A 26,345-nucleotide genomic window follows, 5' to 3' on the forward strand; every position below is an offset into this window, starting at 1 on the left:
TGAACATGCAATCAGAATACAGGAAGATTGTGTATGGCTGTTGAGTAATTTAATTACAAATGAAGTGCTTTATGATGGATTATTATTGATGAATAAATATATAATGCAGTACATTAAAGCAATTCAATGTATGACACACTTTAAATACATATTTATTTAACCTTTATGATACAGGTAATCCCACTGAGACTCAATGTCTCATTTACAAGACAGACCTGTTTTAAACAAACATAAAAAATACAAAAATAAAGTAGTTAAAAATGTTTGCACAATCATATTAAAAACAAGAGTGATTCCATAAAACATAGACACACATATATTTACTAGTGATAATGCATTTATAGCATCAAACTGCTCTAACGTACAGCAGTTTTGTCATTATGCAATACTACATATTAGCCACATGGAGGCACTACAGACTCGTCTCTTTTGTTTCCTCGTGCCCTCTCTCATGATAACTGCATGAAATCACGTTTATATATATGGTCATATGATGACAAACTGTTTTTAATTTCCAGTCTTTGCTTTTGTTTCTCCACTTTGTGCATCAGTGTATTATTGCTCCGTTATAGTCACGGTAAACTAATGCATCACAAAGTTTAAATTACATCTACATTTACACGAACTACTTTGAAGATGACAGACAAGACTGCAAAGAAGAAAAAAAGTTACAGGACTGAGAGTTTATGCTCCCATCCACTTGAGAACAGATTGTAGACCTTCATTGAACCACCAGGGGGCACAATTTAGCAGGTATTGCTAGCCTGTGAGACTTTCCCCGCTTAGTTCTGCAGCAAAGACCGCTCATTGGTCCAAACACCCACATGGGGTTGAGCCCTGACCAATAGACTTTGAGCTGATCAGGGACTGTTGCTAAGGCACTTCAGGGGAAAAAAGGAAGAAAAAAAATCTTCCAGCAGTCTGATTCCACCTTTTCACTCTTTACATTTGTCTGGCTGCTCGTCCTCTTCATCTCTGCCTCTCACTTTCACTCGCAGCTGAGAGGTCTGCCTGCTCGTTATTGGTCGCCGACGGGTGAAACGAGCGGAGAGGAGTGAGCGTTGGCTTTGCATTGTTAAAGCCACAAAGACAAGACCCTCCCTTCATGAACCAAAAGCTGTAGCTCCACCTCCCCTCAGTTATCCTGTCACTTGACATTCGAGCTCAGCCAACGCTGGCTAGCCTCTCTGTCACCATTTCACTCTGCTTCACTTTCCAGCGCACCCAGAAAGACAACACCGCGGGTATTGAGCCCTTACACGGTACACACTGAAACTGTGCTTCTGTGAGCCTTTGCGGGGTTTTTTCAGTGTTTTGGGGGAGGAAAAATGTTGTAACAAGAACACATGAGATATGTCATACTGGTGTAATATCTCTCTCCCTCTTTCTCTCTCTCTCCCTATATATAGGGAGAGAAATATATATATATATATTAAAGGGGGACATGATAAGGTAAACGAGTCGCCAGTCTATTTATGCATAAATACGCATGTATAACCAATTTCTCTGCTTCCGAAGATTATTTTACAGCTGTGGAGAGATTTAAATATCTCCTCTACTGTACTGGCTGTGTTCCAGGTTATACACACACATACACACAGGGGAGGAGAAATAAAGAGGGGCTCTTTATTTCTCTCTCTGTCTGCCGTTCTCCCCTCCCCTCTCCTCTCGCATACCCTGCAAAGTGTGTTTGATAAGAAGCTCGCGCGCCTCATTCGCTCGCACCGCGTGATTGACAGTCGGCCGGCCCGCCCCCGTCGTTTCTGTGCACATGGATGGGTCTGCTGCGAGAGCGAGAACCAGCATCGGAGTGGAGTGGAAACAGGAAGAGGAGGAGAAGAGGGAAGAAAGGAGAGGATCGTGCGAGAGACGAGGTGGCCAGGAGTTGAAAGGGAGGAAAAAGGGGAACAGAGGGGCGTGCGACGAGAGAGAACCAAAACAAAAACAACCAAAAAAAAGAAGGTAAAGGAGAGAACCGCGGGCGGGTGGGCAGGAGGGAGGCGGGGGGGACTGGATGTGCATTTATGTCTGAGTGGAAATGTGTCGCTTTGTGTACAGCACTGTGGAAGGAGAAGTGTAACTGTTTTCTGTCCCCGTGCATTGTTACTGTTATTTGTGTCACTATGCCTGAACGATCTGCCTTGGATGAGCATACTGCAGTGTGTGTGGTGTCTGCAGACTGCCGCACGTTCATGCATGAAGCTCCCTCTCTCTCTCTCTCTCTCTCTCTCTCTCTCTCTCACACACACACACACACACACACACACACACACACACACTACATGCACACATACATGCTCACGTGCAGACACACAGCATGCGCAAGAACAGAAATGTGATGGGAGGGGGAGGTTGAAGATAGGGGAACTGTTGCAGTTACACTCTTGTTATGGCTACATCGGTGCTCTCCGGCACATTTAAACTGTTGAATATCCTCTTGTGTGAGCGTGGAGGGAGGGAAAGAGGTGTACAGTAGTAAGGCTCTTCAGTGCAACCAAGTGCTGTAATTATGGCTTCAGCTCAGGTCTGAACTGTGTCACTTGCTGGGCTCCTCTCAAAGTTCACTTCCCTCAACATGTTTCACACAGTGGTTCTTTGGCCATGTGTTGACTCCATCTAAATATCTGGGTCACGTTTGATAACAGAAGCGATCCCTTTTTGTGATTTTGAAAGGAAAAGCAGCAGTCTGACGTTACTGTCAGTAATGTGAACCTGGTGTATGCTTTCAGCTGAAAGGATCAGTGCAAGCAACCACCTGCACGTGCATTTCTAGGTTACCATTCTCCCACAAACCCAGCTGTTTGTCACGCGCATTCATGCATGCATCCAGCGTCTTCTTCACTCCTGCTTCACAGTCTTTTGTTAAAGAGAGGGGGGGAAAGCTGTACAAAAAAGCTTCTTTTTTTTTTGCATTGTTTGCAAAAGGCACCCCTCTTTCTTGTTCTTGACCTTGCCTTGGTACATTCCAGCACCCCCTCGGAGAGCTGTGCTTTATGGAGCATACACTGGGAAGAAGCTGCTGTTACAGAAAGGGAGAAGGGGGATAGAGCAAGAAGGGGCGTGTGTGTGTGTGTGTATGCGTGTGTGTGTTGGGGGTTATTTTTAGAAATGTGATTGATATTCGCCTCATACTGTACGTTCTTTCTCTGCGATGGTGACACTATTTAAGGCCGGCGTCCGATAAAATCACGCATGTGCACGAGAGCCTGCCCAGTCTCTTGTTTCTCGTCTGTACATTGTTGCTCGTCCGCTCTCCTCCATCTGTTCTCCTCACGTCTCTGCTCTGTGTTAGCTTAGCAATAGGAGACCACCAGAGGCAGCCCATCGTTCCTTTTATGGTATAGGAGCTGTGCTACATATACACACACGCACACACATGCACATGATGGAGCCTCGGTGGAAAAAAAGATCTGCACATCTGCAGCGGGGTCACTGCAGTCGGCGTGGTGGAAGATTTGCATGAATTTGACAGATTGTTTCTGAAGCTCTGGAGATCTCAGGAGCTGACAGAGCTGCTGTGTAAACAACACCCAAGCCTGAAGAGAGCGAACAGAGAAATGTGGCAGGATCCATTAAATCCTACTGCTCCCCCCCCCTCTCTTTCCATGTCAAAATTCACACACAAATGTAAAAACTCCCCTCCTTGCTCGAGGCCTTCCTCCCAGCTCTGGACTAAATGATATCATTGGTTGCCAGGGATACAAGGACACAGCGTGCAGAGAAAAGGAAGGGTGAGGCATGGGCAGAGCCGTACAGATTGCCTGGAAGAGAAAGGGTGGGATATTGGATATCAAGAGGGAGGGAGAAGAAGAAAAAAGAGCCTTGTTGAAACAAGTAAGGAAGAGAGCAAAGGCAAAAGGGCAGACCAGCAAGGAGGGGAAGGCAGGAGGAAAGAATGCCTGCCGGCTTGTCAAACCATGCTTCCTCTCCTCTCTTGCTCACAGCTCTTTGTCTTAGAGGGGGTCAGGTTTGCAGCAATGTAGATCTTTGCAAAAAAAACAAGAACAGAAAGAAAGAGAATGGGCAGGTGTACCCAGGGGACAGATGAGATGGAAGTGCCCTTTTTCTTAAAAAAAACAAACAAACAAACAAAACCTTCCTTATCTTGTACATCTGTGCACCAACTGGCGATGGTATTTCCTCAGTCCTTTTTTACTGTGTGTCTGTCTGTGTGTGTGTGTTTACCAGCTAGCCAAGGATGAGGATGTCTATTTAGAGGGATCCGAGACTCCGCGGGTCTGCTGTCTTTCTATTCCGGCCTGACAGCATCATCTAATTTGGACCAGAAAGTCCCCACTCCCACTCACCCCCAACTCCACCAACAACACTGTTCTCTCAGCATTTATTTTGAAGGTAAGACTTGTGTAAGAGATGCACAAACACACACATGGGTTCTACGTTTGGTTTCAAATAGCCAGATGTGGGTTTACATGGCTGTCCTTCTTTGGTGGCATGGAAAGAGAAAGGAGATGGTGGATTTAAGTGAATAGTAGGCGTCAACAAATGAAGACTTTTTACCTGTCTGCGCACAAACGTTACACACTGCCAAAGCAAAGAGGGGACTGTAGTGGCCAAAGGTACAGTGGTAATTGAATGCACCTGGCATTTCATACAGTCAGCTCTTACATACTACACTTTTGGAATTGTGTGCGCTTTCTTTTGGGCTACCTTGCTGTGAAGGGAGTTTAACCTGCAGCAACTTAACCCATTCTGCACATGACGTCATGTGGCCTCGCAGCTACAGCCCATATGTCTTGAATTAACTCCTGCACACATGGGTTTAATATTGGAGCCACAGAGCCGTTGTTGTGTGGAGTCAAATGCAAGCTGGTGCTGACTGACGGCTCCCCCTACAACACTGTAAGCAGGGAGGGTCTATACCAGATGGGTCTGCATACCGTTGCCCCATCACTTGCAAGCAAAGCAACCGCAGCACTTTGTCCGCAAATGTTGTGAAAGTAGGAAAAAAGTGGAAACTGTTGTATGCAAGTAATTGTTTGGGACAGTCACAAACACTCAAAATACATTAACAGAACCAAGCGATATCTCAGCTAAGGAGACTTTTACTGATAAAGAGGCAGAGTGGAATTGCGGACGTTTGAAACAGCAGATTTTTAGCAGGACTGGGGTGGATGTCGCCAGATGTGTTGCATCTGCTGCACAGCATAACCCAGCGATGACTGATGTCACCCGGTTCTGTATGTGAAAGTGAAAGCATGCAGTGTTGTTGTAATGCATGCTAGCAGTGCAACGTTGTGTGCACGCTTAAAGACCTGTTGTGTTCTCAGTGTGCTCTAAAAATACATCTAAATGCAGTTGAGTCTGAAAAGCCTAGAGCTACAGCATTAGGAACTGTCTGGCCTCAGTTGCTCTAGCAACTGGTTGGAAATGGTCCCTTGAAGAGGCTGCTTACTTCACTCATTCAGCACTCACAGAAAGGTTAATATAACACAGCTGCAACAGTCTCACCACGCACAGAGCCATGAAAAAAACAACAAAAAAACCCTACTTATAGTAGAATTAATGCACAGTGAGGGAAGTGGTGAAACGCTGCATGCCAGTTCATCATTCATTGTGAAAAATGAAGCCAATGTCTCACCGTAACAGCAAAGCTTTCTTCAGCAAGAAAAGTGTGTCATCATTAGAGGCAGTAAGTGATCTTTTCAGTCCACGCTAATGAAAGACGTACGTGTGACTTTCCTGTTTTAAGCAATGAAAGCAATCACAAAAGTGGAAATAAGAATTGAGGCTGTAAGACAGATACAGTGCAGCAAGCTCCTGACTTGATATAGATTGTGGCTTAGGAGGAATATAGGGAAACGCAGAGCTCCTGGAATAGCGACTGATAAAGCTGGCTAGAATGAACTCCTACTGTGGATGTCTGCTGCTGATTTGAGCCACATCTACCACCAGCTCTGTCAGTAAATTAGGGACTTATGGCTTGAAGGGAATGGTGATAAAATAAATGCAGCAGGCCACCATGTTTTTTTTTTCTTTCTTTGTCTTCAAAGTGAGGTTGCCATGGCCCATGGTCTCACTGCAGTGGGCTTTTTTTCCCCATCACTGGGTGACCACTGGCGGTGGTGGCTGTGATTAGAGAGAAGCTGAGTGCACAGTGCAGCAGCAGAAAATTCGGCGAGCAGAATTAAATCTACCGGGAGCACACAGAGTGACAGTGTGGCATCAGTTCAGTCACAAACCCACATGATTAAAAAAAAAAAGCTTCTTATAACGCCAGAAGAAATGCAAGTGTTGTGGAAAAATGCCTTGAACGGAACGTTTCACTTAACCACGTGTTTTGTCCACAGACTGCTTTTTTTGCTCTCAGGTGTGAAGTGGAGGGCCTCCAAAACACAGACCAAGACTGGTAACCACATAAATATTTTTGTCTGTCTCTGTGCTCTCTGTGTGTGGGTGTGTTTGTGCGTGACTATTTAAAAGCAGACATACTTCACAATTTGGCGCTACCGTACAGAGTTTATTATCACCCAAAGTCCTTACTGCACTACAACCCAGAGCTGCATCGACCTGAGGTATAAGTATCATGGAACTAAAGCTCCCTTTTTTATATACGTGGTATGAATGTAGGAATTAACTTCAAATGAAAATGACTGCACAATTCATTGCAGTGGACCCTGAATACCGTATACAGCATGTATGCAGTATATGCATTTCATATACCTGGGATGTGCATGCTGAAATTTGTGTTAAAAGTTTAAAGGAGCATCATTTTGAAATTGCATTTCATAAAATCAGGGTATTTAAATATTTACAGGTTGATTTGTGTATTCAGCATTTTCACTTACACATTAAACTCTGTGCGTGTGTTTGTGTGTGTGTTCCAGGCTGCATGTATCACCCAGCAGAGCTCTACTCTGGCCGTAACACATGGGACTCCTACTCAGCTGGAGGACCTAACAAAGGACAATGGGCTCCTGTAAATGCTCGCCCCTGGAGCCACACACAGAGGTCAGCAGCACCGTCCCCAAACCCACACACAAACGCAACACTTGCAGGACAGTATTTCATTTAAGGGGTACACATGTGATTCACCTGCAGCAGATAACATGTGCTATGCATGTGCCTCACCATACTATATTCGTTTGTTTCTATTTTCATGTCTCTGATCATATTGATATGAAAAAAATTAACCACTAAGGCTGCATCAGTTAAGAAAGCCAGTGTGACTTTTAAAAAAAGATTCTGGGTTTAAGCTCACTGCGGCTGTTGGTAGTGGAACAACTCAATGCTCGAACTTCCTCAAACAAGGGTCACTTGAGCACGTGAGACCTGAGCCTTTTGTAGTCTGGGCTGACTCAAGATAAGAGCCACTTTATGTGGCTGACTGATCAACTGAAACTCTGATGAGCATATTCATGAAAAGCTCTCACTTCATGTGCAGCTGTGGGAATAAACCCGTGTGCGGTTTCAACAGACAGGCTTGTGGTGAATGAAACTACAGCATCTTCAGCTGCAGTTGGCACAAGACTCAAGTCTCGCTATTCAGCTGCAACAGTTGAGGGTACGCGCTGATGAATGCGACTGTAGCTCATGCAGCTATGTGCAGTCGCGGCTTTTGGAGAGAAATAGATAATAAAAGTGAAAGGAAGGCGCTCGTTTTCAGCTCCATAGTTTTCTTCCTATTTCTAGGGTAAAGCTGCTACAGTAGCTTTGCATGATTCGCAGATCAAAATAATCTTCATGCATTTTATACGGAGCCTTGGTGCAGCCAAGTTCATCTAATGTCTGAAACAAGTCATTTTAGTTTTCTTTCCACTACCTTCAAGCAAACTTAGCTTCTGATTGGCTGCTTCTCATAGCAGCAGGTAGGTAGAGAGTGTGTTCTTCCAGACAAAGCGCTGTGCATGAGATGACCATATAAGGGAGATCAGCTGTTATTCACATCATACAAAGCCAAGAGTTTAAAAACATACTGCCTGGATATAGTGTTTTAGAGCAGTTTGAACTAACTGATAACAGTAATCTAAATAAGTAATGTAGAAATGAACCCTGATGCTCTTATTCCACTACTTATTTGATGTGTTTATTATGCGCATCCACCACTTAAAGTTTAAATAGTTTGGTTGAGTCATGGTGGTTACCGTGTGCGGTTAAACTAGTGTTTCTTAATCAGGCCCCTCTGGTGGAGCATAGAGCCACTGCAGGGCTGTAGGTAAAAACATAAAGCTAAATATAGTGTTCTTTATTTAACATAAGTAAACAAAATTCTGCTAATGCTGTGGTGATAGCATTTATTTCACAGAGGAAAAAACACCTTGAAAACATTTTCTTGTGGGGTGTGGGCCGTAAACTATTTTCATTTTCTGAAGAGGAGGCATGCCAGGAGAAATTTTAGAAGCAGTGGGATTAAATTATTCTTGCAGAGACCTTTGATGAACAAGCTGTGAAGTTTAGCATGAGGGAAAAAACTGGATTAGAGTCGCTGTGAAGGAAAACCTCATTTCTGAGTATGTCCAAAGTTGTGAGCAACTTTGAGCAACAGTGAGCTACATTTAACATTTATTTACAGAAAACATTTGAGAAATTAGCTTTAATCTGACTTCAGGCTACGAGTAAAAGCGTCACATCTTTTGAAACGAATTAAGACAACACAATATTTTTTTTGTCCCCCACTATAGGCTGCAAGAAGGGCGCAAACAGCCATATCATTCTCTGTCAAGTCGTATTTATAGCAGGTAAGTATTTATCGTTCATACCACACTTAAAAGGGGTTTGTATTGACCAGCTTTCAGAGCTATGTGCTGTGATTTGTTACTGAAGCTGCTTTTGTCAGTGTCATTTTCTCTAAGCTGGCTTCACTCGTACTGAGAAACCGAACAGTACAACTCTTGATGCCCTCATGAATCTGAGTATTGACCGGAAAAGTTTCCGTTGTACTGTAGTGTAATTACCATTAATGCCTGTCCACAGCGTGGTCCTGAGTTTAGTTGTTTTCATGACAGGGGTGACAGAACAATCAACCATGTCCCGGACAAAGGTATCTCAAAGGGGCATAGCCAGCTGCTGCGAATTTGGGATGGTAAAGAGGTGCAGTTTGAGGTCCAGAACTGGCATCACAACTCCATCCATTCGTTCCACATCCGAGATGGCACCAACAATGCTTATCTGCCAGGACCAGAGGAACGCTACGCAAACTGGCAAAACAATGTCAGCAACTTTGTGGTGAGGTGTTGCCGATAAGTCATTAGTTAATGAATCTTGACTGTATTGTTTTTCTTTTCCCAATAGAACGGGGGTCCTCGCCTGCATCGCAACAACAGGGAGCTTCAGGGAACCACGCCAGAGAGATGGGCCCACTCGGACCCCCGCAGGAGTTTCCCAGACAGGATGGTGAACAACAGAACAGGACCATGGAAACGGCCAGCCCTCCACCAGCGACGGGAGCAAGCGCATCATCACAGTCCACCCCCAGAGCACCCATTAACCCCCCGGGATGAGTGTCCAGCTAAGAGGAGAAGAGACTTGGGACCTGATCAGGTAAATGTGTTTGATTTGGAGACACAACCTGTATTTCATTTTTTTAAACGCAAAATGCGTAAAATGTCACTGCTAGATGTCAGGAGATTGCAGTCGGTCCGCCAAGAGAGATCAAAAGCATTCAATGTAAACAGTAACCCATAACTGCTATGGTCAACTTTTTTTCTACTATCTGTGTATAAAAGCATTTTTGTACACGCTTTGTTTTAACATATTTGAATAACACGGAAAGAAATCAGGAAAGTGTTTTACGTTTTTTACCCCGTAAGTCACCTCAAAACCTCTGGCCTCAATTCATCTATGGTGAGTGCAATATGTATCCACGTCTGTAAAACTGTGTAAAACTTCTGTTCAATGGCAGTTATGCTGAGATAAGTTGTTGAGGATATCCAAAGGCTTTCTGTGTTTCTGGCTGCTGTTAGCGGCGTTTTTTACCGTGTTGGCTACTGTTAGCTGGCTCTAGTGAAACTTTCTTTGAAGTGGCTCAAAAACTGGAAGTAAAGTTTATGTACATCTTCGTGTGTTAGAGCCCTGACTTCGGTTCAGGAGCAGAGGCTTGAGGTGAGGAAGAAGAGGATGGTATTTTATACAGATGCTGTGTTATCCCTTTCCCTTGTGTTTTAGCTTGTTGAAGGGGAAGCCTTCTCAGGCCATAAAACATAGGACTTTGACTATTACATATGTAGCTAGTCTCTAGCCACATACAGGAAACTCAATTTGCGAGGTCGGTGATGTCCATCTCGGACACTCAAACACTGTATGTTTAATGGATTCGTTTTAAGTTCATGTGAATGGATCAGTTTGTTTAACGCCATAATTACTCACTAATCAATATTTATTTATGAATACAACATTGTTTTTTTCTATTAACCTTAGTTTCTTAAACTTAGTCAGATAATTTCATTTGACCTTACTGTGCCAATTTCACTGCTGTCACTATGTTTACATGTACACATCTATATGCTACATGGCATTTCATTTCTGTGTAACAGCCCCACCTATTGGTGTAATGCAGTTTTAAACGAAAGGATATTTATCTGTTTAGGCTTGTCATACTGGATCCAGGCACTTACCTTTACTTGTTCGTGCCCCATCACCACCTCACCAACAGCGCTCCAACCAGGACGACTGGAAGCCTCCAAGTGACAGGGCAGGTCCATGCCACCACTCTGAACACAGGACCTCAACAAAACAGCAACAGGTGAGCATGTACAATTTGTATTATTCCTCAGATTTGGCACAACCGTTGATTCCCAAATCTGGTTTTTCACTTTTGCAGGAAACCTCTAAACTGCGAGCTGGGAAACACGGCTTCAGTGACCCAGTGCCATCTAACCAGAGCTGCGGCAGGAGGCCACCGCATTATGGAAGCAGAGGGAAGGTCGAGCGGAAAATCTCATCTTCACCAGCAGACCACACCCGTGTGCCTTACAGCCACCAACACCATCACTATAACCATCAACGGCACACAGGCCAGCCTAGAGCACCTCAGCACAACGCCCCACTACACCCTCTGGAGGATAAGGACTCTTGGAACCATTATCACAAACAAAGCACAGTAAGAGATAAACTACTATCACACTTTTATTTCAGTATGCTATTTTACACATATTAAACAGGTAGAGTGTTTTTATTGCAAAGCCATATGCTCATAAAGTGTGGGTAGATGTTGCTCTTTATCACCTTCAGAATTGACAGGAGACAGTATGTTTTTAAAGGGGTCATGCTCTGGTGACCTTGATGTTATTTGTTGTGTAGAGAGAGAAAAAGTAGCCTGGTCTTTTTCCACCCATCCTGAGGATCCTCCAGAGTGTTTGGGATCTGTATATCTTAGCTACAGTACCCTATAGTTAAATCGATTAATAATGATTAATGATTAGTGTCAGTATAATTGTGTTTTCTTCCACATCCCCAGTTTTATTGTGAACCTAAAGACCATTACACACTGAGAACTTTGCGGAAAAGTGACACATTCCACATTTTTTCAGATGCAAACTTGTCGACCGCTCGTCGAAGCGCTGAATTTTAGCAGAAAATTAATTCTCAAAAAACGCACTGTGAAAAAAGTTGACATGAAGCGATGATGAGCTGATCCTGATGTTTCTAAACAAGAAAAGGAAGAAAAGGAGATTCTGAGCTCATCCAATTCTCACATAAAGGCAGCAGCAGGGAGAATTTCTTGGTTTGGTCCAGGAGTTAAAGCTGTATCACGAACACTTTCGTACATATTTCAGGATGTCAGTGGGGTAGTTGGAATTCTTGTTGACAGAGTTTGGACCACATCTGAGGAGGCAGAGAAGTAATTTCCGAGAGCAGGTTGAACAGTGTTTAGCTGTGTGTAAACAGGTAAACAGTATCATTTTACTATTTACATATCATTGCATATTCAGTACCGCTGCGGGCTTTGAGCTACAATCACACCTTTTGCCAGATTCAGTGATCTGATTGGCCAGAATGTTTATTTGCATCTGAAAACTTAGAAAAATTGAGCTTGGTCCCAAAAAATACATGACAAGTTTGTCCAGTAAAATTACACGGTCACTTGCACAGTCACGTGCACCAAGAATAAGTGAGTCTGAAAGATATTTTTAACACTTAACCAATTTTACATGTCTGGTGTGTAAAGGCCTTAAATGTACAATACAGCTTAAAGTTACTGATGTAAAATTAATTCTGCAGGAGAATCAGCGCATTCATCAACGGACAAATTCAAGGGACCCCTCCCTCTCGAAATCTGGTGTAAACTCTCCTCAGTACTCATCTGTACTCTGTGGTCCGAACAATGGAGGTTCTACTTCCAGCAGTACAGGTGCTCCTTCCAGTCCTTCTACAGACAAAATGCTCAATGGCAGAAAAGATTCACCAGTCATTCAGCCGCGTTGTCCCAGCCTCAGTGGGCAGCTAAAGCTCCAAGAAAGTCCCAGTGTCATCCCGAGACCCAGTCGGGGATCAAGTACATCTCCGACACCCCATGCTGGTTCAAAATCTAGGCTTTCAGACCTCAAGTACAGGAAGACCTCACAGCTCCTCTGCTCACTGCAGTCTCCCCACGATAGATCAAGAGTGGACAAGCCTGAGAGGGAGTTAGAAGATAAAAAGTCTGAATCCAAACAAAAGTATAAGCTGCTGAAAAAGGAGAAGAAGGGTGACGTTCCAAAGATGGGCAGAAAGGGTGAGGACAGAAAAAGGCGGAAGAAAAAAGAGGAGAAAAGGTTGGCCGAGAAGAAAAAGAAACGCGATAAAGCATCTAAGAAGGAACGGAAATTAGCCCTCAAAATGAAAGTTACAGAACAGGAAATGTTTTCTTCCGTCTCTGTTTCCACCTGTCTAAGTGAGGCAAAGATAAGTAAAATGCAGACTTTGAACGGAGAGAATCAGGCCCAGTCACCACCCAAACACAAGCACAGGGACAGGAGTGAAAAAGGAGAAAAGACTACGCATAGGTCATCCACAAACACCCTTCATCCCAGGCCCACTTCACAGCAGCCATCCTCAAAGTCTGAAAATCACAAAATGCTCAAAAAGAGCAGCAGTGCCCCAGAAACCCCTCTTCCTAAGAAAACCAGCCACCACCAGGCCAGCAAGCGTTCCACCATCGTCTCAACCCAACTGGAAGGTGAGCCAAAAGCAAAGCCAGATGACACACTCCCTTCCCTCTTATTTAAAGCCTTAGCGCCTCTCAGTACAGTGTGCTCGGCTGGCTTAGAGCAGCAAGGTGGGCAGGGAGGAGTTCTCAATGCTCCAGACCTTCAGCCTGTGGCTGTGATGGGAAATTTAAGGGAAACGGGAGACAACCTTGCCAACACACCTCCTGTGCTTAGCTGGCAGGGATCTCCAGTATCAGATCTTGGAGATGAGGAGGAGGAGCTAGAGAAAGGTGTACTAAGCAGACCTGTCCTCCAGCTCAGCCCCACTCAATGTCTTTCACCCCCTCCTGTAGAGAGTGAAAGCATTGATCATATGAGTGCAGAAGATTATTCCCACAGCAGCATGTCTGAATTCTCTGATCTACCTTGTACAATTGAACAAGTTCTGGAGGAAGAAAAGGAAGCGATGATGGACAGCAGCAGGAAGCTGTCTGGCTCTCCCCTTCATGAGTTTCACAATGATGACGCAGGTCTTGATGATGTCTTTGAGAGCCTGGCCACCTTACTTGCCAGCCAGAGGGTCGCGTGCCGAGGTGGTCCATTCGGCGGTCCTCCTGCTAGTGATGCCAATGGAGTGAAGTACTCTTCCTCTCTTGAACTGGGCCCAGATATCCACTGCCCCGAGAGTCAGGACTTCTTCCCTACATCAAATCCCACAGAATCCTCCGAACCCAGTAATCAATCACCAGTTCACATTACCTCAGACACACTTGAAGAATTCCGCAGTCGGACAGATGTGAGTAAGCCAGCCACCAGCTCAATGGTGCAGGAAAAAGAGGAGGAAAATGAGAGTTATGTACAAGATGTGATGAAACAAGACAACAAGGATGCAGCAATCCCGATGGAGAGGACAGAGACTCTTTTGGATGGGGCACTGAGTGCGGAGCTGACTCTGACCACAACACATACAGTAATGAAGATGGTAAAGCAAGCTCCCTCTACCAAGGAAGAAAGTGGAAACGGCACAAAGAAAGAACGTGCAGGCAAAGAGAAAAAGAGAAAACAGAAGGTAAAGGATGGGAAAGGAGAGGGAGCGATCAAGATTAAGATAAAGAGAGAAGAAAATAAGGTCATCAGCTGTAAAATTAAAACAAGTAGAGTACCCGATGTAAAAGACAGCAATGCTTTATCTTCAGTGCCAGTTATTTCATACTCAGCCAGACCGGTCAAAGACAGCATGAAGGGCCAGACTCCTCAGGAAAATCAAACCCCAAATGGCAAAGATATCAAAAGACAAAAAGTGGACAGTGGGAATTCAAATGCAGCAACAGATGAGAAGAAAGGGTTCGTTAATGAGACTGCCTGTGTAGTCGGAAATACAGACGTTACCACCTCAAATTCAACATCAGCTGTATCAACAAGTCCAACCAAATTAGATCGTCCTGCACCAGCAAGTAAAGTGGACCCACTGAAACTGAAAGCGCTGTCCATGGGCTTGTCTAAGGAGCTGAAGATCCTTTTGGTTAAAGTGGAGAGCGGCGGAAGGCAGACATTCAATATATCAGAGGTGCAGGAGCCCAGAATCCCAATCCCACTTTCCAAGATCAGCATCACAAACACAGCCGCTGATGTGATCAGAGCATGCAGGTGAGTATAAAGCTGACAAATGTGCTACCAGCTCACTGAGTGTTATTCACCTCTCTTAATGAGTGTTAATGCTCTGGTATCATTTTTTTTCCTAGGGGGGCAAGTCTGAAAGGGAAATTCAAGGAGTCGTACTTGCCTCCCGCATTCTCGGTTAAACCCAACATTGCAGCGGAGACCCCCATTCCTCGTGATAAGCTGAATCCTCCTACACCAAGCATCTATGTGAGTATGTGCTAATTAATGGAGCTCAAGTAACCAGACTTCAAAAGTAATCTTGTTTTTAGCCACGCTAACAGGCTGGTTCTGCGGATCATGTTCTCAGGCTAAGCTGGTCAGTTAGCCTAAACTCAGAAACCTGCTAACCTTTCTAGCCTAGCTTAGCCATTCTCAACTTTTGAAAGGTTAAGAATGAAATCTCTTGGAAATTTAAAAAAACTGGATGGATTGCAGTTCAATTAGTTTTTATGGATATACAACAAATCCCCACGTTAACATTTAGCTCAGTTCTATTTCTTGGCCCGTTTATTGGTTAGCAAGCGAGAGCTATCCTAACACACCTTGTTTGAGAAATCTGCAAATTTCAAACCTACTGTGAGGACTTTTCCCCTGGTTTCCAGAGAAATGTTCTCCAACACTGCATTCAGATCTCATCATGGTTTACCCCGTGCTGTTTCCACAGTTGGAGAGCAAGAGGGATGCCTTTTCTCCGGTTCTGCTTCAGTTCTGCACTGATCCCAAAAACGCTGTTACGGTCATCAGAGGCCTTGCTGGCTCCCTCCGCCTTAGTAAGTTTAATTACTGTTAAAAAATAATTTTACTTTATTGTTTTGTTCAAATCATCACACAAGAAGCAGGAAAGGTCAAATTAGGCACAGATTGTTCAGATAAAAAAACTGGTTTGTCATAGAAGTAGTGGATATTTTAATAGTGCTGTATCTTGCTATATAACCCATTTAAATTTTGTTAGCCACATAACACTTCCTGCTTCATCTTTCACATTTAAATGCAAAACATGTATTCTCAACTGCGATTGATGGCTTGGCAACCACTCTTCTATGATTGCCGCTTTGAATTCATTTGCATGGCAACACCGGTCTCAGCAATTGAACAGGGAAAAAAAAGTTTTGTTTTTGTAATTATCTGGTAATTATCTTTCTCTGTTTCTTTCTCCATCGCAGATCTTGGTCTGTTCTCAACCAAATCTCTGGTGGAGGCCAATTCGGACCATGCAGTGGAAGTGAGGACTCAGGTTCAGCAGCCTGCTGATGAGAACTGGGATGCAAGTGGCGCGAGTCAGACATGGCCCTGCGAGAGCAGCCGCTCACACACCACCATTGCCAAATACGCCCAGTACCAGGCCTCCACCTTTCAGGAGAGCCTGCAGGTAGGCATCCTCTCATGTTACTTTTATGCCAATTAATGTTGGGTAATTAAATAACTGACTGAATAATTGAGTTGCACCAGCTTTTATTTCAGCTCATGGCTAAATAGATTTTAAAGAAATATTGTATCACATGTTCTAATGTGATTGCTGACATTGCTAAATTTGTTGTTTGCCTGCTGGTGTCTTTTCACCCCTGAATATCATTTTTTAACGGACACTTCAGGTTGGAAGTTCAGCAGCATTTGCTAGACCAGGGTATTTTAATAAAGCAAACAAAAAAAGTTCAAAATAGGGTGTATGGCCAGGTGGCTTCAGGTCATTTCTTCTGTCTGTTAAAGAGGAAAGGGGATTGACCAGTAGAGGACATGGGCAACAGTATGTGACCCAGTTCCAAAAAGCTCCTATATCATTACAGTCTGTCTGCCCATTTGCACAGTCCACTGCATTAAGCTCCATTTTAAACCAACTGGCTTTTAGTCAGAGTGCATTATAAATCCCTCCCAACAAGAAGTGCGCATCAATGCAGGCTTTCTTACCACACCTGTTTTGTGACCGATATGGAGGAAGCTACACATGCAAAACAAATAAGCACTATCTTTTGTGTTGAAAAAAAGAAACAGATTACAGCTGTGATTTGAATATGAAGGCAGTGTTTTGGATCGTCTTGCATATATTACCAGGGACAGAAATCTGAGCCGTCCTTTTCCTACTGCTATGCTTCTTGAAGAATAAAGGCTGCTAGCTCTTTCATGTATCAGCATAGAAAAAAACCAAACAAACAAAAAAAGAGGTCATGAATGAATGTAATCATAGGTCTGAATATAAGACAAGCGGGAACATTTTGGGAGTGTTGTTTTTAAATGTCTGAATGAAACAGAAGGTTGTTGGGTGCAGTTATAGGCACGTTATTAATGTGTTCATCTGATAACAATATAAAACAAAGCATCCAAGGATCGCAAAGTTCATGTTTCTGTCTGAGAAAGGCAAAGCTATCTCAAAGCTAAAAGTCCTGTCCCGTAGTTAAGAGAACCTTATTTATCATGAAACAATGTGGTGATCTTTTCTGTGTTAGACAAATGTGTTAACTGCTATGCTATAGACTGGAATTAGGTTGAAGTGGGGTCCATGAACTAGAACTTAAATGTTGGTTTACTTGAATAAACAACAGTGATTTGCAGTGTGTTAAAAACATTTTTAAAGTTGTATGAAAACTAATGTTTTGTAAATTGGAGATTAGCTTGTTTTTGTCATCTCAGATGTGTGAGATGTATATTTTTCAAGAAAGAATCCATGCTTCTGTAAATAAGTATACATGTGTTATGTGTTCCACTGTGAATGATAATTCAGAATTGTTTTATATTCTTAGACTTGTATTTACTTTTGATGCAGGTCTGTCCATCGTTTAAAGCATTAGGGGGAAACTAACAGTATTTTAAGGTATTTTGTTCAAAGGTTATTTGAATAAAATACATTAAATGAAGGTTGTAGGTTAGTAAGCAGATGTGTAGTAGTTTGTGTTTAACAATTTAAGTGTCTGAAGTGAGGAAATCAACACATGCAGGCAAAAACGTGATTGACTTCACAGATGTTTCTGTCCAAAACTTACCTTGAATTTATGTAATCATGCATTTGTTATCAGTTATAAGCTAAGCTCATGCAGATGTGTTATAGGAGGAGAAGGAGAGTGAGAATGAGGAAGATGAGGAACAGACTACAAACCAATCGGCGGCCACAAAAGCCGCTCTGACATTATCCAACAGTAAAGGCAATCATACCTCAAAAGCCAGTTCTGCGTCCATCTTGAGCAAAGCTCAGCCTCCTCATGCCAACAGCTCTCTGAGGTTAGTGAAAAACTGTGATCTGTTCGTGTAAAAGGTCACCGTATTACAGCGAAGCATATTCATGTTAGGCTTGTGTCTCTTCCCAGCTCAGAGCAAAAACCTGTTGGAAAGATCATTAAATTCGGGACCAACATAGATCTGTCTGATCCTAAAAGGTAAGATCATGTTAAACTTACCTAATCGAGGATCCACAATCTCTCACATTACCTTCTTTTTTTTTGACTTTTTTTTTTTTTTCAAGGTGGAAGCCCCAGCTGCAGGAGCTGCTGAAGCTGCCAGCTTTCATGCGAGTGGAATCCAGCAACAACATGCTGAGTCACGTCGGTCACACCATCCTGGGCATGAACACTGTCCAGCTTTACATGAAGGTGCCGGGCAGCCGTACACCAGGTAAGTGCGTGTCTTGACTCAGGAGGGTGTTTTTTAATGTTTCAAATGAGGGAAGCTTTTCAAATTAAAAGGACTGCTTGTGTTTCTCATCAGGTCATCAAGAGAACAACAACTTCTGCTCAGTTAACATCAACATCGGGCCCGGTGACTGCGAGTGGTTTGCAGTCCATGAGCACTACTGGGAACTTATTAATAATTTATGTGAAAAGTGAGTTAAGAACTTATTCAGTTGAAACAAAAATGATACAAAAGATGTTACTGTAGCCTGAATTGCTTTGGTCTTTCCTTCAGGCATGGAGTAGACTACCTTACAGGCTCCTGGTGGCCAGTTCTAGAGGATCTCTACAGTTCCAACATCCCTGTGTACCGCTTCATCCAGAGGCCAGGTGACCTGGTGTGGATTAATGCAGGGACTGTCCACTGGGTCCAAGCTGTGGGCTGGTGCAACAACATTGCCTGGAATGTGGGACCGCTCAACTGTGAGTTACAAGGACAAAAATAAAATAAGCCAAAAGCAGCAGCTTCAAACCTCTTTGTCTAAAGTTACTACTTAAATATGCTGTTGCCTTTTGTCAGCCACTGTTTTGTGTTTGCTTTTTTTTCACTCCTCCAGCATACCAATATCAACTCGCCCTGGAGCGCTTTGAGTGGAACGATGTGAAGAAGGTTAAGTCAATCGTTCCCATGATCCACGTTTCCTGGAATGTGGCTCGCACAATTAAAATCACAGATCAGGATACCTTCAAGATGATCAAGTAAGATGTGTGTTTGCATCTACACAATACATGTGTGTATGTGAGGGGGCGTTAGTTTACATCTTTCACTGTCTTCCCCTCCCTCTCTGTCTCTCTCTCTCAAACACTCAGACACTGCCTGTTGCAGTCCATCAAGCACATCCAGATTCTGAGAGACCAGCTGGTGGCTGCAGGGAAGAAAATCTGTTACCAGAGCCGCGTGAAAGACGAGCCAGCCTACTACTGCAACGAGTGTGATGTGAGTGACTCTTCTGTTGTGTGAAAGAAGTGAAAGCATGATACGAGTCCCACTTTCAAAAGTCGAGCGCGGCGTTAGTTTATTCAGGCTATGAGGCCGCTCAGCTGACACCCTTTTACACATCCAATTGGCAAATCCATCCTAGAAGATGCTGTTTGTGCCTCTTTAGCTTTCCCTCAGTGCTGCATACCTGCAAGCTGCTTTGTAACCCTCCTCTGCTGTAGCTGCTCCTTTTCATGCTGTTTCTGGCATAAGCAATGTTATATCTGCAGTCGCTGATACCTGCTTTGTCCTGTGTTGGGGCTTTGCTTTGGCTCTCCCTATGTCTGTATATAGAAGGGTCTGGAAGGTTCCCCAACAGAGTCATACCACTAAATATGAACTAATGCTTGACTAAAGTGGTGCTGACTACACTGTGTTTGTGCAGGTGGAGGTGTTTAACTTGCTGTTTGTGACCAGTGAGAACAGTAGTAAGACGACCTACGTGGTGCACTGTGAGGACTGTGCCAGAGCTAAGAGCCCGTTGCTGACAGGAGTAGTGGTGCTGGAACAGTATCGGACAGAGGAGCTGATGAAAATCTATGACGGTTTTGTGCTGGTTAGTATGATTTTATAATCTCTAATTGTCACTTTTTAATCTGGCATCTGGAATGAATTAGATGTCGCTATTCGGATTGTTTTTTGTTTTTGATGGCATCTCTATCATGCATTTGGAGCTACGGTGCTGTGAACAAGTATTTCCCCCATTCTTGATTTTTTTTTCACATATTTGTCATAATTACATGTTTCAGATCATAAAAATATGTATTTGACAAAAATAACCCAAGTAAATACAAACTGTAGTTTTTAAATGAGTTCAATTTCATGGACTGTGAGCAGGCCTGCAACACATGTCTAATCAAGAAACCACTTTAAAAAAGCTGTCTGACAAAGTGGAGCAGGCTAAAAGATCTGAAAAAGCAACACATCATTATCATGAAACAACTGAGAAACAAAGTCGCTGAAAGAAAGCGTTATAAAGCCATTTCTAAGGCGTTGGGACTCCAGCAAACCACAGTGAGCTATTATCCACAAATGGAGAAAACTTTAATGGCCGGCCTACCAAAATTACTCCATAAAGCTTTTAACAACTCATCCAGTAGGTTATAAAAGAACCCAGAACAACATCTAAGGAACCCACTCATGATTCAACAGTAAGAAAGAGACGAAGGCTCATCTCATGTTTGCCAAAAAACATCTTGATGATCCTCAAGAAAATATTCTGTGGACTAACTGGACAAAAGTTGATTTATAATTATTTATTTATTTTTTTTGCATCATGTAACGGGAACAGAGCATGTCATAAAAAGAACATCACACCAGCAGTCAAACATGGTGGTGGATCTGTGATCGTCTGGGGCTGTTTTGCTGCTTCAGGGTCTGAGCGACTTGTCATAATTGGTACAACAATCAGTTCTGTTCTCTACCAGAAAATCCTGAATGAGGATGTCCTGCCGTTAGTTCGTGCCCTGAAATTTAAGCACACTTTGCTTATGCAGCAGGTCAGTGATTCAAAACACATCAGCAAGTCCTCTAAATGGTTCAAAAAAACAGAATTAAGGTTTTTGGAGTGCCCAAAGTCCAGATTTAAATCCCCCAAAACCCTCCAACGTGGCTCACTTAAAACAAATTCTCTAAAGAAGAGTGAGCCACAATTCCTCCACAGCGATGTGAAAGACTCACTTCCAGTTATCACAAATGCTTAATTGCAGTTCTTGCTGCCAAGGGTGACACAACAAGTTACCAGGTTTACTTTTTCACATTTTCACTTGGTAGGTCTAGATAACATTTTGTATTTACTCAGATTATCTTTGTCTAGTATTACAATTTGTTTGATGATCTGAATCATGTAAGTGTGACAAATATGCAAAAAGCTAAGAAATCAGGAAGGGGTCAAATACTTTTTCATGGTATTGTTTTAGCGAAATTACCTTCCTACGTTTTCTTTTTAACAGGTTGAGCTAGCAAATTTGTGAAGTTCACAACCAAAAAAGAAAATCAGAATTTCCCTGTAACTTTTATTTTTTTCCAAACAGTTACATCACTTCACAAGGTGATGTCATCATGTATTTGTCATTTAAACAGAGAATAGTCATCATTCTCAAAAAGCACACTGGGTTGGATGAAGTGCTGTTTACTGGTGGCTGATGTGACGCTATTATGTTAATCCAGCCTTTAGAGTTTCTCCCTTTAGAAATGTGTGAATGAGAGTTTATTTCTCTCGATTTCTCTTTTTTTTGTTTTTTATTGGCTTTGGTTAACCTTCCCTAGAACTGCTCTCATCTACCATTATACATATCAGATAAGTCATGTGTTATTTGGCTAAAATTGATATTACTTTTGGCCATTTTGTAAAATTGGGGTTCACATTATGATTTCTTGCTGCAGTAAGGGAGTCTGCTAGGTTCCCTGTCCTGGTGCTTTTAAATAAACAACATCCTTATTGCAGATACTAGTTGTCTGCTTTGAAAAATAGTCCGCAGTAATGCAATGAGTATTTGATAACAACTCTTTCCAAACCCCCAGCTGAACTGTCTCTCTTCCTCTTTTTTTTCTCCCCTCCTCCTTCAGACTCCAACTCCCTTCTCAAAGTGAGGACTCCTCCACAGTGTCTTTCAGCCATAACCAAAACTCTAATGGCAGCACAAATGTTGCCTTCAAGGCAATCTGTTCCTGCAAACACTGTCTCAATCAGCCAATCACGTTTACTCAGTATTGTTTACATCACACTGTAAGGTATGGATACTCAGCCAGTCCAACTATATAGCTCACCGTCTTCCCCATACCAGCTGCTGATTGGACATGTGTTTTGAAATAGAATGACTAGACTGGTACTTTTCACAAGAAGCATTTTAGATAAGGACAGGAGAAAAAAAACACAATGTGAGCACTGCTAGCACTGAAAATCAGGTGATGTATTTTCAACGGACACTGCTGTGATTCAAAAGCGTCAAGTAGCCAGTTCTGTGTATTGATTCAGGTACTTTTATGCAAATTCAGTAGAACTTTTTTACACCAATCTAGTTATTCTATGTGTCCATGAATTTGCTGTGATTCTAATGTACCAGCAGGGGAAACGCTTCATAAGAGAAGTAGCTGATTGTCACATTTGGCATCGTACTGGTTTCTGTTTCTGTTTATTTGTTGTTGGGGTTTTTTTTTGTTTTTTTTTTTCATATTCAGGTAAAAGCTCTGACATTTGTAACTCCTGTCTGTAAACTCTCTGAGGTGCTATTCCAATCTTATTTATGCTCGTTAGATGCTTAAAAAAAGTTTTACCAGCCTAGAAGTACACCACATTGGCCTTGTGAACTTTAGAGGAGAGATAATTAGAAGATTAAACACACACAAAGGTTTTATGTAAGCATTAAAAAGAAAAAAACACAAATTTTTATCAGTGTCTCTAAAATACGGGTTTAGCAGAGGACTAAAACAGTTTTGTTCTTATTTGAAAATGAAGTGTGCAGAAAGAAAAACGAACTTGTTTTATTTGTTTTTGGCTTCTTCACAGGTCTAAATGGTGTTAGGTGTGGTTCTATGACACATGGAGGAAAAAAGGCATTGTGATGTCTTTTTCTTTTCTCTTTTTTTATTATTGGAATGGGCAAACAGTCCCAGTTTTATACCTCTTTTGTTTCAATATTCTTGTTTCTAGATGACAGAGAAGATAAATAATTGTAAATTGTGAATAAATTTATGGGATACGCAGTGGTGTGCATAGATGGGGTGCGAGAGAGCAGGGGTCGCCGTTCGGGTTTATGTCAGTGAAGTGCTCGTGAAGTGAAACGTCCGGAGGGACACACAATCATGTTATAATGCAAAAACCAGTGAGGTCAGACTGCAGGCCGCGTCAGTATCGTCGGTCCTGAAGGGTCCAGCTCGGTGCGCTGCTGCTCAGAAGTTTGGGTTGGTTTCGGAAGATTTTTTTGTTTCTGAAATAGAAGCATATTTGGTTTTTGTCTAATGAGGCATAGTGCTGATCAGACATGCCACATGCTACAAAACAATTTCTGATTAATGGACAAAGTCGTCATTGCTTCGAAGAGAACCATCACTTCTGTGTTCTGCGGTGTTTCCTGTTACAGCTTTATCGTGCTAAAAGGCTATGTGGTCGTCAGAAGAGTGTTTTTGTAAATTAAATGAGTACATGTGAAAATGTTTTTTGAAGTAACGGAAGCAGTAAATTTGGCTCGTTCAGTTGTAGCCAAAAAGAAATTGACAAACTAGTTCTAATCAGAATGGAAAGAGATTTTGGAGAGGCTGGTGCACAGCTGAGGAAGAGGAGAAGTCCATCACTGACTAAAGACTGGTTTGAGGAACAGGTACCTCACAGGTCCTCACCTGGCATCTTCAGTGAACAGCAGCTACATAACATCCGTCTCAGTGTCGGCAGTGAAGAGGTGACTCCAGGATTCTGGCCTTCAAGCAAAGTTGTGAGGAAAAAGCCATATTTTGCTGTTCGGTCTTCTGCCCGTCTTGTGGCTTTTTTCCTTTGTGACACTGCTTAGACGCCTCTTTACTGCAGATGTTCAGACAGGCATTTTATGGGCGCTGTTGAAGCTGCCAGAGAAGACGCCATGTGGCATCTATTGTTCAAACTGGAGACTCAGATGTACTTGGATACTTTATTGGCTGCACACAAGGTCCTCCGACTTCTCTTGGTTAAAAGCAGATTGTGCTGGTTCAGAGAAAGCTATCATATACGCTGTTTTATTAAATATTTTTGAAGAGCTTCATTATTTAGAACATAAACCTTCTTGATGAAGCAGCTGCAATCAGTCAAACAAAGGCCAATTCTGCAGCTTCCGAGCATGATCACTTAGCCTTTTAACTTAATAAACTTGTATTAGGTAACAGTGTACCGCTGGAACACACGATGCTTCCTGAAAACAGCCCTCCATTAAAATAGTTACTAATGATGTATAGTTAACGATTCCGGTGGTCACTGATCATCATTTACAATGTGTCTAATTTAAACTAATGATTACTAAGTAATTTCAATTTTTTTCCAGAAACAAATTACTTTTTTATTCTAAAAAAAAAAGTGCACCAAAACTTTTGAACAGTATTGCATGTTCAAGAGCGGCTGAATGTAAATATGACAGGAAAGACCCAGATTTCTTTGTTTTATCAGCACATCAAATGATTTTCATTGTCATTAATTCATTTTATTGCTTATATTAGTAATGGCGCATTTATTGTTCATATGACCTTCTTTTATTTTGCGTTCACTTTTACTTGGCTACAAAATGTGCCAAAGTTGATGTAGCTTCACATGTTGAGATTTTAAGTCACATATTAATGCAATCTATGATGATGTTGTTTTTTGTTTATAAACACAACTAATTTTGTCACAGACACTTTTTTAAAAAGTTCTAAGCTACAAGCTAAAAATCTCACGCGTGCTCTGTAATGTAGTGTGACGCTGGGAGGCTGGTTACCATGCTGTATGCGCCTAGCGCTGCTTCAAAGTACATTCAGCAGCTTTTCTTCCTGCCGTTGTCTTTAGCGCTCGCTCCACAAGCTCGGGTCTGTTTTTATGAATTTGGATGGCGGTTCAACCTCACTGTCGTATAACCATTATAATAGAATGCCCACGAATGACATCTTCCACATCATACCTCTGCCCCTCATTAGTCTGTGCACACCATTCAATGTACATAATGTATCTGTTTTCAGGTTTGCTAGAAGACTGTAGATTTGTTCTCAATCAGAAATTTTAACTCGTCTTTGGTCGGACTTGTCCACCTTAGTCATTTGTTTCTGTTGTTGCTATATTAAAATACACCCTAAAAATATCTTGTTTCACTGTAGTTTAAATAACTGCAATGGGAAATCTTTCCCGCTTTTATACCTCTTTTTTTTTGTTGTCAGTTTCGGTTTTTTGGATCACAGAGAAAATGGAAAATTGTAAATTGTGACATTATTTATACTGTACATTGTCGTTTTCGTATATATTTATTGCATATCAAAGGATACGTCACTTGACAAGGGGCTACAAGGTATTTTAAAAATGTAGTATGGTCATAATGTGTTGATAGGGGAAGTGCAATCAGGGGGGTGGTTTAATTTTCATGGTGCTAGACCCCTCCTTGCCTCAGTGCCCCCTCATTAAACAGCATATAATGATATATGAACATAAGTCAGTGATACAACTCAAACCAACCATTTGGTGCTCAGAACCATTTCAACACAGTTTACTGGTAACAGAAATGGAATGATGTCTTTGTACTGTATCTAACAGATAAATACGAGATCTTTTTTAACATTTTTTTTCCATTGTATGAAATTCATAATCTTGTGAGGCATTAGTGATTTTATGATGAGCATTAGCAGTAGTTGTAACTCTTGACACTTTTGCAGAGACTTTTAGGGATGTGACTTTTAATGGCGTCGAGGTTTTTCGTGTCTTGTCTTCATTATTGGGATTATTTGGAGGGTGTAATAATGCTTCTTTTTCCCCCCTCTTGACTTGTTTGATTTATGCTGCACTTACTGTTTGAAAAAGAACTCACATAGAAGAAAAAACCTGAGCCAGACCTGTCTTAAATCCCTCTGTGATTTTTCTGTGACATATTGTATGGTTGTTCAAGAAAATAAAATGTTTTGATAAATTATCCCACAATGATTTTTTCCGACGTTTCATTTCTTTTTTGGAGTCCCATCGAGTACCTTCTTCAGTCTTAACTGGCTAACCCTCTCTGCTCTCTTTGAGATTAGCTCAATATGAGCGGATGTCTTTTACCTGATGGGTAAGCTACAGTGTCTATTTGCATTCTATGAGAAAATCTTAAAAAGAGCTTTGCCCGCCCACAGTTGTAGATGGCTCGACAAGCTGCTTTGCAACCCAACTCCATTCTAGTGTGGAGGTGCAGAAGTTTATAAGCATTTAAAAACACGACTTATTTTATATGGTATCGTTTTCTAAGAAAGTGAGACTGAACTGCATGCAACTTGCTTCTGTCT

The 26,345-nt window shown here is 42.2% G+C and overlaps 1 protein-coding gene across 5 annotated transcripts; it reads left to right on the forward strand.

Annotated features, from left to right (window-relative positions):
* Positions 1-1,722: 1,722 nt before the first annotated feature.
* LOC120745174 lies at positions 1,723-26,007 on the forward strand. Of its 5 annotated transcripts, none has more exons than XM_040049895.1 (22): positions 1,742-1,962; positions 4,189-4,353; positions 6,309-6,367; positions 6,846-6,969; positions 8,640-8,696; positions 8,964-9,168; positions 9,250-9,498; positions 10,610-10,699; positions 10,778-11,056; positions 12,178-14,732; positions 14,828-14,954; positions 15,412-15,517; positions 15,911-16,116; positions 17,788-17,957; positions 18,044-18,112; positions 18,199-18,347; positions 18,441-18,555; positions 18,639-18,826; positions 18,961-19,102; positions 19,214-19,340; positions 19,768-19,938; positions 21,951-26,007. In XM_040049895.1, the coding sequence occupies exons 4-22, from the start codon at positions 6,851-6,853 to the stop codon at positions 21,972-21,974; spliced, it is 5,148 nt and encodes a 1,715-aa protein (XP_039905829.1). In that variant the 5' UTR covers positions 1,742-1,962; positions 4,189-4,353; positions 6,309-6,367; positions 6,846-6,850; the 3' UTR covers positions 21,975-26,007. The 5 variants fall into 5 exon arrangements, 4 of the variants coding, with proteins under 4 accessions (XP_039905829.1, XP_039905825.1, XP_039905827.1 ...); XM_040049894.1 differs by having other exon boundaries at positions 1,743-1,962; positions 10,544-10,699; XM_040049891.1 differs by having other exon boundaries at positions 10,544-11,056.
* Positions 26,008-26,345: the final 338 nt, after the last annotated feature.

Source organism: Simochromis diagramma, unplaced genomic scaffold (assembly GCF_900408965.1).
Source record: "Simochromis diagramma unplaced genomic scaffold, fSimDia1.1 OVJJ01000050.1, whole genome shotgun sequence".
Taxonomy (NCBI): domain Eukaryota; kingdom Metazoa; phylum Chordata; class Actinopteri; order Cichliformes; family Cichlidae; genus Simochromis; species Simochromis diagramma.